At 42.4% G+C, this 12392-nt stretch overlaps 1 protein-coding gene across 3 annotated transcripts in view; it reads right to left on the reverse strand.

Moving 5' to 3' along the window:
- Window positions 1-468: 468 nt before the first annotated feature.
- Window positions 469-12392, reverse strand: part of TUBGCP6 (tubulin gamma complex component 6) — a 73928-nt gene continuing 62004 nt past the window's right edge. For all 3 annotated transcript variants that reach the window (XM_068276353.1, XM_068276354.1, XM_068276352.1), the window contains exons 23-26: window positions 7748-7880; window positions 5636-5849; window positions 3168-3367; window positions 469-636 (exon numbers count right to left, since the gene is read on the reverse strand). In XM_068276353.1, coding sequence (XP_068132454.1) covers window positions 545-636; window positions 3168-3367; window positions 5636-5849; window positions 7748-7880 — 639 coding nt within the window. In that variant the 3' untranslated portion in view covers window positions 469-544. The remainder of the gene's footprint in view (window positions 637-3167; window positions 3368-5635; window positions 5850-7747; window positions 7881-12392) is intronic.

Consider the following 12392-nt stretch of genomic DNA (forward strand, 5'->3'; position numbering starts at 1 on the left):
GATATCACGTCACACTTCATCTAGATATAAATTAACCCCGCAATTAGTTCAATTTCTAATGGGTTTAGAAAACTGACAGGATTTTCCATCCGCTAATATGTCATAATTTTGGTTGCTAGGTCAATGATAGCTACATGGAAATCAAAAGAACTATTGCAAAGTGAGCATTTGAAAACTTATTTTTTCAAATTAACATCTGTTCGGCCACCAATGCAGTTCACACACGAGTTTGCAATGTATACAGTGTGAATCTAGCCTTATAACCTGGATGACGTGCTGCGAATGATGGAAAAATCCTGAAGGCTGTCTGGACATCAGTTTGTAACCTCCAGCTGAAGCACACTTTAGTTCTGTAGCAAGACAATGATCCAAAACGCACCATAAACAAACAATGGAACATATATTTTATGCAGCATGGGTAAATTTCTATAATGCTTTCTTGTCAATATTTATATTCACAACTACATCTTAGAAAATATCAGGCTTTTATTTATCAAAAACATAAATTATGATTTATATATCACAAAATATACAATATCTGTGTTCAGTTCTCTTTGTAGTATTTGTTAAAATTGATACGCAGTAAGAAGTCTTCCAGATGCGGCTGATATCCTCGATTCACAAGCTTGGTCACCACTAAATGGATAAAATAAAAATATTTAATCACAATGGATTTGGTGCATTAAAAGGAATATTTACATCCCTAAATTATCTAAGATTAAAGGGATACTTAAGCCTGTGTAAAAACAAAATCCATTTTACTTACCTGGAGCTTCTACCAGCCCCCTGCAGCTGTCCCATGCCCTGGCGATTCCTCCAGTCCCCCCACCGACGGCTAGTTTCGTCGATAGGCCCAGCCGTACATAGCCTTCTTCGCGTTCCCGTCCGCAATAAATTTCCTGTGCAGGACGCTATTGCAAATGGGAAGGCCTGCGCAGTAAGCTTGTCCGCGAAAATGAAACTAGCTGGCAGCTACAGGAGGATCCTTGAATGACTGCGAGGGCACGGGATGGCTGCAGGGGGCTGGTAGAAGCCCTAGGTGAGTAAAACAGAGGTATAGCCTCCTTCAGTCTATTCATAGGCAGCATATTATAGAGATACGAAAGAAGCTTTATTGTTGTACCTAAGAAAGCATAAGCAGTAAAAATTAAATATAAAGGCTAGGAACTTACCCATAAGGGAATTCTGTTTAACAAGCTCAGATTGCAGCACAAGATCCCTAAACGGTCATACAAGTGCCTTGTGCTTATAAGGAGGAAGTACTGGAAAACCAAAGGAACATGAGAAGTCCCCTGATTATATACAGCAAGGACTGAAGGCCAAGGTAAAACCAACCTCTGTCTTAACTACTTGCTGCATGCCGTGTAGTATATTCACGGCCCTTTAAAGAGTAACTGTCAGGCTGCAGAAGCTAATTTAAACCTCTATTCTCCTGTGTTAAACAGTTTAGAAGGAAGCCCAAAAGCCATTAGTGAAGATAAAAATCTCAGTTACCTTTGATGTGTGCTTATCAGCAAGTCTGTTATAGACCCATAAGGACGCAAGCCGCATACTAAACTGCAAAGCATTCTGGGGCCCTCCCCTCGGCTGCTAATGAGACGTTACAGAAGCTTGTAATCAGTCCAGCGTGTAGCACTGATAAATCTCGGGGCAGAGTACTCTGCAGGAGTCAGCTATTGTTCCTAGCCACATGGCTCATTAATATTCACTGCACACTGTGTTGTTCAAGTAGGAGCTTATCTGTGATCAGGAAGCAGGCAGGACATGACGACACATTTGACAGAAAAACATGGAGCCTGCCATGAGCTGTCAGGAGCATATATCTCTGCATATACTATATACAAATTCTGTGAAATCCAAACGTGGACAGTGAAATGCATATGTAATGTAAGTACAGCCAATCTTTAGCTACTGATATATGTGTTTATTTTCTCTGAGACCTTATACTTAACAGCTCCTCTTTAAAAAAGACAGGATGCAGCAGGGCCGTGAAAACAAGTCTGCAGCGGCATGCAGCCGCCGCTCGCTCCCGCCGTTACCGCTGCTTAGAGGGGAAGTTAATGAATGGGACCGCAGGTCCCATTCATAAATCTAAGTCCCCGATTCAATGAATACCAGCGTCTACGAGACGCCGGCATTTATTGTATCTTCCTGTGTTACACAGCCACGGATTACTTCCGATTCACGTGCTTACGTACGTGAATTGGAAATGAGGACTGAGGACATCTTGTGGCCAAATAGTATATTGCACCAAAATTGCTTTTTATTTAATAAAAATCCATACACTGACTGATATAATTAACTATTTCCCTCCCACACCCTCCCATAATACCCAAACTTTTTTTTTTATTTATAAAAGGTGGAAAAAAAATTACATAAAAAAAAAAAAAAAAAAATATAAGTAGTTACCTTAGGGACTGAACTTTTTAAAAATGTATGTCAAGGCAGTATATTACTATTAATTTTTAATTTATGGGCTTGTAATTAGTGATGGACGCAAAACTGAAAAATGCACCTTTATTTCCAAATGAAATATTGGCGCCATAGATTGTACTAGGGAAATTTTTTGAACGTTGCAATAACCGGGACAAAAGGGCACATAAAATGTGTGGCTTTTATCCACAGTAGAATGTTTTATTTTAACACTATAATGGTCAAAAACGGAAAAATAATGCATTTTATAATTTTTTTTTTCTTATTATTCATGTTAAAATGCATTTAGGATAAAATAAATTCTTGGCATACTGTACCTCCCAAAGAAAGCCTTATTGGTGGCAAGAAAAACAAGATATAGATCATTACGCTGTGATTAGTAGTGATTAAGTTATTGGTAAAAGAAAGGGAGGAGCGCTGACAGGTGAAAATTGCTCTGGTCCACAAGAGGAAAAATGCCTCAGGTGTCAAGTGGTTAAACAGCTGTGCAAATAATAGTACCACAGGTGGACTCATTATTTCCACAAGCAATCTGCATGGTGTTTGAGGGCTTCAAGACTGTTACTTGCTGAATGTAAGCCACAAAAAGTTGTATTTGGTATAGCATTTTATACAGATAGTAAATGCAATGGCTCTCTGCTCTTGGTTTGTTTTTTTCCCCTTCAAGAAGCCTCAATTACTTGTAAATAGAGAAGGCTGAGGTTGTGCTGGAACTAAGTTACAAATGGACTTACCTTCAAATAGAAAGTCAGAATAATACTTGAAAGTATTGTACGACTGCTGCATTAGTGTGTAATTAGGATGACTGGCTGTTTGCTTTTCCTTGTCACAAGTCCATGCCTGAGAAATCAGCTGAATGCGGAATTTCAGGATAAGGCTGAAAATGCTGTGAATAATATTCATTAAAGGGGCAGCTTTCTCTGTGAGAAGACCCCTAGAAATAAAAAAATACAGCTGTCATTTAAAAAGAGGAACTGTAACATAGTATAATGCAGTAACTTATTCACAATACCCAAATCTATATTAAATAGCTTGGTTTCAGCATCAGAAACACTCCCTTTATATATTGGTATGTAGCCCCACCCCTCCCACTGAGGACGTACCCTAGACTTTTTATTATGCAGAATTCTCTCCCCCAGAGCATTTTGGGAGATCAGGTAGGATTTTGTACTGGCTCTCAGTAAACATTCTACAGAGATCCCCTGGCAGTACTAAAGATGCTACAGTCCATTTTAGGGCTCCTTTAGGTTTCCGTAAACGAGACTCCCGTTCTGCACTAATTTCCACCTCAGTGTCTTCCCGCGTGCCCCTTTCATGTGTGTGCACATTACTGCAATAAAACTGAGTTTTTTTTGAGGGGGGAGGGGGGGGGGGGGGTAATTCAAGTGACAGTGTCACATTTAAAAAAAAAAAGAAAAAGTGTATTGAACTTTTAACCCCAACCAAGCCAATTAACCCCTCGTGTCACCTATACTTGGCCTTAAAATCTGATACCTGAAATGACTGTCACCCGTAGCAATCGAATGTGATCACAAGGGTGACAGTTTGGGGACCCAACGCTGTATAGATGCATCATTGGGCTGTTGCAGCAGACTATCACAAAGCAATCCTGCATTGGTTTCTGTAAATGAAACTGGCAGTAGGACTGCATTCTATGCAACCCTACCGCCTCATCAGCACTCCAGGCACTCTTTCACTCTACTAGGTCTGTAAATAAAGCTGGTATGGAAGTCACATGATACTAGTCACATAAAGTGGAGGATGGGAAGATTCAGGTGTTAGATTTTCATAACAAATGCATGGCTCTGCTGGGATTCAGGAGAGCTCCATTAGTGGCTGAAGGAGAGCTGCTGATCTGGTAAGACTTAATAATTACATAGCCTTACCACTAGTTTCTCTTACTGCAGTGTGAACCTACGCTTACTTTAACCACTTCACCCCAAAGTGGTTTTTACCCTAATGGCCCATACTCACGGGCGGCAAAAGTGGCCTGTCGCCTGCACACGCGAGCGTGTTGGCGACAGGCCGGCGACAGCTCCTCGCCAGGTCCCTCCGCGTACACACGCGGAAGAGGGACCAGCGGCGCGACGGAAGCTGTCGCCGACGTTCCTCCTCCCCCCGCCGGAAGCTCTGCATACCTCAATGGAGGTTGCTGTAGCTAGTCCGCGTACTCACGCGGACTAGCGACAGCTGCGGCGTAGTTGCGGCGGCGACTGTCGCCAGGCGATTGAACATTTCAATCGCCTGGCGACATCAGCGACGGGCGACAGTTCGGGGTGCGCGCCCGTTTAACGGCCCATACTCACGGGCGACCTGTCGCCGCAAAAGAACGATTTTCAGTGCTCATCCCTTTCATTTGCCAATAGCTTAATCACTACTAATCACAATGACATGATCTGTATCTTGTTTTTTTCATCACCAATTAGGCTTTTTGGGGTTGATATGTGTTTTCAGTAATTACTTTTTTCTATGCATTTTAAAATGAAAAAAATACACTTTCTCCAATTTCATCCCCTATAGTTTTAATATAAACACTGCTACTGTACATAAAACCCACACATTTTATCTGCCTTTTTGTCCTGGTCATTACAAGATTTTAATAATGTCCCTAGTACAAAGCATGGTGACAATGCATCATTTGGAAATAAAGGTCGGGTATTTTTTCTATGGATTTTTTTTTAAAATAATTTCACGTGCACGCTCGCGGGAATGCATGTGCAGGAGCGCACAGTGGCAGGGAATCTCTGAACCAGTAGACATCAGGAAAAGAGGACAGAGATGCTGACTTTATTAAAAGTTGGACGAGATGGTTGATAACTACCACCTCAGCCGGATAATCAGATAAGCAGGCGTGTACACTAACCCCGGACCGGCAACCCCCACTCAATCTGCCTGGTGAACCAACCGTGAAGGAAGATACTTTTGTGTAGGCCGCTCCCCTGCCCACCGCCTTCCCCCCCCCCCCCCCCCCCTTCATAGCAACATAGCTATACAGCTGCCTCACATTTGTGCAGCCTGGCCCAGCCATGTCGCCCTAGGGGATCAGGTCCCAGTCCTTGATGAGGGACTTTACCCAAAGGTGTGTACATATATTCAGCTGAAGCAGGATGCTACATGTGATAAGTAGGAGCATAAAAAACATATACAGCACAATCATCATAATTCAGTAAAGCTAATTAATGGAAGGACAGCTTGCTTGTACCTGAAAAGTGCCTTGCTGAGGTATTCTGTGTGTGTCTTGCGAATGTCCTCCAGGTTGCTGACTGTCTGAAGCTTGTTCCTGAATTCAGCCCATGTAACATGCAGAATCTGATTAGCAATGTAGCCCTGAATGACTTTTACAAAGTGCTGCATTTCATGGCGATACAGCTGGAGCTGTCGATATTGGACAGAATTAGAGGCTTGATTCACTAAAGCTGAAAAATACATGAAAAAATTGATGTTAGAGCAGGATTAAAAACTTTCCTACTTTTTATTACTCGTACAGATACCATATTTGCTTTTGTGCACAAGTATTATTTTCCATTTACAAATTACCAGTTCCCAAAGTACTGTTATCTGCCCTGAAAACTGCCATTGCATTTTTTTGCATAGCTGCTGTATTTATAATTTATAATGTATCTAGTGAGATTCCGGTCCTTTTTACCTTCTGCTAACCATGCAAGAAGCTTAAACACGGCCAGGAATGTTAATTGAGGATGATAAGGAAACATAAATAAGATAATGTAATCAGAGCTAAGCTTCCCGTTGAAGAAGAAAGTGCTGTGTTTAACTGAATGCTATTCTGCTGCCAATTTTTTTTTTCTAGTAGTAGATTTTATGCTGTAAATCTTTTAGCACAAAGTAAAAAATTGTAAATTTCATACCACTTTAAATGAATTTAATGAACCCATGCAAATTGCACTGCAAACCTAATACGTTTCTCACAGCAGTGAAACAATGGGACGGAAAGAGGACTGAGAAGGATTTATAGTATCCAGTCTTCCCTCTCCATAGGTAAGTATGTAGCCTGAAGCAAGTTTCCTCACTCAAGTTTGCTTTGATGCATATCTGAACTCACATGTGACGCGAGATACACAAGGGTACATATGGTACTAATGATCTTGTGTAATAGGGGAAAGCCTGGCACTCCTGGTTAGTAAAGCACACAGACATGTGAAAATAGACAACCTCTAGATTGCTGAGATCTATAGTCCCAGCAATCTAGAGGTAGCGGCATAGGCTATCTGAGATATACTCAGCCACAGATGTAGGCAAAAAAACAGATGCGACGTGCCAAGTTTTATTACATCAGCTATACAGTCCACATCAGGCTCTACGTGTGCAGGCAGGCACAAGAGGTTCCTGTTACTGCCTAGCACTTGCCTTCCTGCACCTTAATCAACTGCTTAGGACTATATTGGTGATGCAATAAAAAACTTAGCATGTTGAGTCTGGTATGGTGCTGATGTCAATTTCCCGCTCAAGTGGAAACCAGGCCTAAAGGTGGCCACTAATGATCCAATCTTTTTCATCCAATTTTACCAAATCTATGTAGTATAAGGGTAAATTGAATGAATATATTGAATGGATAATTAAGGCAGTTCCCTTATATTATATAGAAATTGTCAATTTGGATGAAAAAGTTTGGATCATTAGTGGCCACCATAAGGCAGAGTCATCCACTCCCCTCTACTAGTGCTATAATATTGTAAATAGTACTCTCTACTTGGGATCTAACCATTTAATAGCAATGCTGAGTGTGGATCCTGGGCTCTGATTCTGCCTGTAAACATACATACATACGGAATGTAGTAAATGATTCAGGATACCCACTTTTACATTAATTTTCCTGACTTCCGCATAAGAAACATTTCCTATATCTATATATTGCTGTATATTGTATGTAGCCCCGCCCTTCCAGTAATGTCACCACCTAGGCGGTTTAGCTATGTGGAATTCTCCACCCAGAACATTCTGGGAGACCAGGCATAATTTTCACCGGCTTTGGAATTTCTAAGTAAACTAACATTCCGCAGAGATGCACCTGCCAGCAGTAAAAATGTCACCACCTGTGATAACTTTCAGAATGTAAATCAGTGTGAGGAAAGATTTTACAATTGGCAAACCGTTACTAATTTATAAATAAAATTGTGAAAAATTAAGCAATTTTATTCATTTTGTTATTTTAAGTACAGTTCCTCTTTGAAGCCATAGTTCAGACTTGTGTATTGCAATCCAACTTGCATGGAAAGATCAGTTTACAATGCACAAAGGGTAATCTGGACAAACATAATCGCATATTTCCAATGTATTCAGGTGAAAGTTTATTTACCTGTGCGTTTTAAATGAAACCATACATCCCTTAGTGTCCAAACCATGTGCTTCAGTTGTAGCAGAAAGGAGAAAATCTTGTTGTACTGATTCATGCAAGTGTCTGTGATGACAATATTAAGAGGCCAATCAACCTTGAAAAAGCCAGAAGAAACACTTAGGTGAATATCCAGAGAATCACACATTTTAAAGTGCAATTCCAGAGGAAACAAATGCATTTTAGTGCTGGCTAGGGTGAAAAGGGTCCATACATTTTCTGGGTTTGTGCTGCTGACTGTGTTTCTATTTGTGAAATGTCCCCTTACTTATTGTCTGTATTACCTCCATGGCTTTAATAAAATATTTGGTAAGCTATGAGGCAAGTGTGGAGATGGGCACCATGCCGATAGTGTATACTAAAACAAATCAGCACAGGATAGACCACCTCACTAGAAGTAGGGATGATCAATGAGATGCAAATTCTTCTGATATTATGCAAATTTTATGCATATATATGCAGTTTGAAAATGGACCAATCAATTTAAACCCAGGTTTAAATTGATTGGTCCATAAAAATTCAGGGATGTGGAGTCGGAGTTGGAGTCGAGAAGTCTGAGTAATTTTTGGTACCTAGAGTCGGAGATTTCATAAACTGAGGAGTCCGATGAGTTTTGGACAAAATGCACAGCCCTGGAAAGTATTAGACTTAGGAGTCAGAGTCGAGGAGTCTGAGTCATTTTGGGTACCTGGAGTCGGTAGTTTCATAAACTGAGGAGTCAGAGACAGAAGATTTTTGTACTGACTCCACAGCCCTGTAAAAATGTACATAAATTTGCATCAACTCAACAATTTGCATATCTGTGATCATCCCTAACTAGGAGCCAATGATTCGGAAAAAACAAATTATTTATACGTAACTTTTCAATGAGTTGTCCTATATTGAGGTGTATGATAGTGCTCTGGCAGACAGACCAAGCAAGCAATTCCTTTTTAACCAGTTATGCAACCGGAGTTTAAATTGTTTTTCAATGCTAAAGCTGATCAGAACACTGGACCACTCGCCACCCTGGAGTTCCTGATAATCCACCAACCACCATCAGGAATTATGCAAGAGCAGGCTCGTACTGGCCCAGCGAACTGCCGATGTAATGATCGGTAGTCCTCTTCTAAACACTATGACGTCACCTGTCACGTGACGTTGTGGGCCCCTCTCCTCTCTGCACTCACTGTGTCTGAGCCAGCAGCGGCTTAGTGGAGGCAAAGGAGGAACTTCGCCTGGCCAGCAGTCGCATTATGAAAAATGCTGCTGGCACAGGAATATGAGCAGACAGGCCCTGGATGGCTTCAGGGAAGCAGTGAGTCATGTGACAGTCACATGACTCACAGGCACACAGACCTCCGGCTCTCGGCTGCAGCGCGGGGATTTTCAATTAAAATATGCAGGAGAGAGCTGGCTGGCTAGAGCTGATGCTGGGCTGTGAGGAAGCAGGAGATCGTGGAGGAGAGATAACAGTAAAGTCTGACAGGAGAGAAGGAGGGAATAGGGCTGACAGAGCAAAGGCAGAAAAGATAAGAACTGGCAAAAACAATGGAAGAGGGAAAAGGTGTAAGGAAGCATTGCAGAGAGAGAGGACAGCTATTACACACACGCACACACATGTATACAAAAGGAGAAAGATAAAGAAGGACAGAAAAGATAAACAATGACTAAACTGAAAGAATGACAGAGGAAAGATTAACTTGTACACAGCAGAGAAGACCAAGCAGGAAGAGAATGCAGAGAAAAGAGCAGAGATCATCTATGCAGATAGTTTGCATTACAACTGGGCCAGTTTATACAGACAAGAGAAGGCTGGTGAGTTCTGTATCATGTATTGCCACAACTGTTTTGGTCCACATGTATGCTTAAATGAGTCATCAGGCAAAGTAAATGACAGCCCATTTACTTACCTGGGGTTTCCTCCAGCCCCTTGAAGCTGTCTGTCTGACGCTGGCAGCTCCATTCTCAGCCAGCAGCCCGGGGTCCCCGCACGGTGCAGAGGCCGAGCCAGAGGTCGTCCTTACTGCACCTACGTAAAGGGCCACTGTCAATCAAGCCCACGTTGTCCACAGCGGACAACGTGGGCTTAATTGACAGCGGCACTTCACGCAGGTGCAGTAAGGACGACCTCTGGCTCGGCCTCTGCACTGTGCGGGGACCCCGGGCTGGTGGCTGAGAATGGAGCTGCCAGCGTCAGACAGACAGCTTCAAGGGGCTGGAGGAAACCCCAGGTAAGTAAATGGGCTCTCATTTACTTTACTTGATGACTTCTTTAAAGGAAACATCCAAGCAGCTAAAAAAAATTAAGTCTACTTACCCCGGGCTTCCTCCAGCCCCTGACAGCCTATGTGTTCTTCGCCGCAATTCCAGTGTCTCGGGATCTGCTCCATTTTAGCTGCCAACCTCGCCAGATCGGCCCCTACTGCGCCTGTGCGAGTGCTGCTATCAGTCACGCTCACACGGTCTGGAGTGTTCTGCGCAGGCGCAGTAGAGGACGACCTGGCAACATCGGCTTCTGAAACAGAGCGTATCCCAGGACACCGGAACTGCGGCGAGCGACATAGTGGCTGCCAGGGGCTGGTAGAAGCACCGGGTAAGTAGAGCTCGTTTTTTTTAGCAGCTCAGATGCTGCTTTTAACCTCAGTGAAGAGTGTAACTGATATTTAAATGTTTCTTCGTGAACTCTGGCTTTGCCTGAACAGAACGTCTTCTGCAGCACTTTACAGAGTACATAGTCATGACACTGACTGTCCTCAGAGGGGCTCACACTCTTATCCTACCATAGTCATAGTCTAATGTCCTACCATATTATTATTATGAATTTATATAGTACTGACATCTTCTGCAGCACACTACAGGGTACATAGTCATGTCACTGACTGTCCTCAGAGGGGCTCAAACGCTTATCCTACTATAATAGTCTAATACCCTACCATATTATTATTATGTATTTATATAGCACTGACATCCTCTGCAGCCCTTTCAGAGTACATAGTCATGTCACTGACTGTCCCCAGAGGAGCTCACATTATAATCCTACCATAGTCATAGTCTAATATTCTACCATAATTATTATTATTGTGTATTTGTATAGCAATGAAATCTAGTGCAGCACTTATAGTCATGTCACTGACTGTCCTCAGAGGAGCTCACTATCTAATCCCTACCATAGCCTGTCTAATGTCCTACCATATTATTATCTAATTATATATCACTGACACCTTCTGCAGCACTTTACAGAGTACATTGTCATGTCACTGACTGTCCTCAGAGGAGCTCACACTCCAATCCCAAACATAGTCCTAGTCTAATGCGCTACCACATTATTATTATGTATTTATATAGCACTGACATCTCCTGCAGCACATTACAGAGTACATAGTCATGTCACTGACTGTCCTCAGAGGTCACAATCTAATCCTACCATAGTTATAGCCTAATGTCCTTACATATGATTATTATGTATTTATATAGTATTGACACCTTCTGCAGCACATCACAGAGTACATATTCATGTCACTGACTGTTCTCAGATGAGCTCACAATATAATCCTACCATAGTCATAGTCTAATGTCCTACCATATTATGTATTTATAGAGCATTGACATCTTCTGCAGCACTAAACAGAGTAAAAGGGACTGTATAGGGAAGGGAGGGGGACCACTATACAACTAGGTGATGCTGTTATGGGGACCAACAGTGGAGGGTATGTGAGCGGCAAATCATGGGGCGCGTGGGCCCCAGGCTGAAATTTCTCTGGTGGGCCCCCAGTGTCCCAGTCCGACCCTGTGCAAGAGCCTGCTTGCCACTCCTAAGCAGTCACTCTTCGAGCTCGTTCACACTAGAGGCATTTTCTGCCTTTTTTCAAGCGCAGGCAATTTTTAAAATGGAGTACACAATAGAAGAGTTTTACCTGGGGGATGAATCGGTCTACTGCACCTTTAAATCATATACTCAGTTTTTTACACACTGCTTGGCTCAGGGTATAGCAAAAGATAGACCAGACTTGTATAGGAAACACACTGACTGATAGGAGTACAAACAAGGCAGTCCGTGCACCGCTTCTAGGATTGATTTTTTTTTTCCATGGCACACACATGGCAGAAGTATACAGATCCATTGCATGGCATAACATTATGGGTGGATCAAACCTTAACCAGGATCCGTGTTGGGACGGGTGAGGGAGGGTGACCAGGGGAAGATCGGACGGCACAACAGCCGTTTCACGCCGGTGTGGCGCTTGTTCACATGCGTATGTCCAGGATTTTTAAAAATTGCTCAAAAACGCTTGTGCAATGAATCTCTATGGGAAATTCACATCAGTGCGGTTCGCGCGCTGTACGTCCAGCAAAGTAGTGCCTGGACCATTTTTGGGGCGATTTTGCTATAATGGAAGGTATTAGAAGAGCGCTAAACGCTCACAAAATCGCTTTGTTTTAAAAAATGAATACATTGTATTGATTATTTTCCGGGTTAAAGAGTTCCGTTCCTGACTTGCGTCAGGGAGTGAATTAAAGATGCTTGGTAAAACGCTTAGAAAAGCGCTTTTCACAAAAAAAGCCCACCCAAGCCCTGGGAATCGAAAAAAAAATTGCTACTAAAACACCCTAATGTGAACGCTAATGC

The sequence above is a fragment of the Hyperolius riggenbachi genome, chromosome 3 (assembly GCF_040937935.1).
Source record: "Hyperolius riggenbachi isolate aHypRig1 chromosome 3, aHypRig1.pri, whole genome shotgun sequence".
NCBI lineage: Eukaryota > Metazoa > Chordata > Amphibia > Anura > Hyperoliidae > Hyperolius > Hyperolius riggenbachi.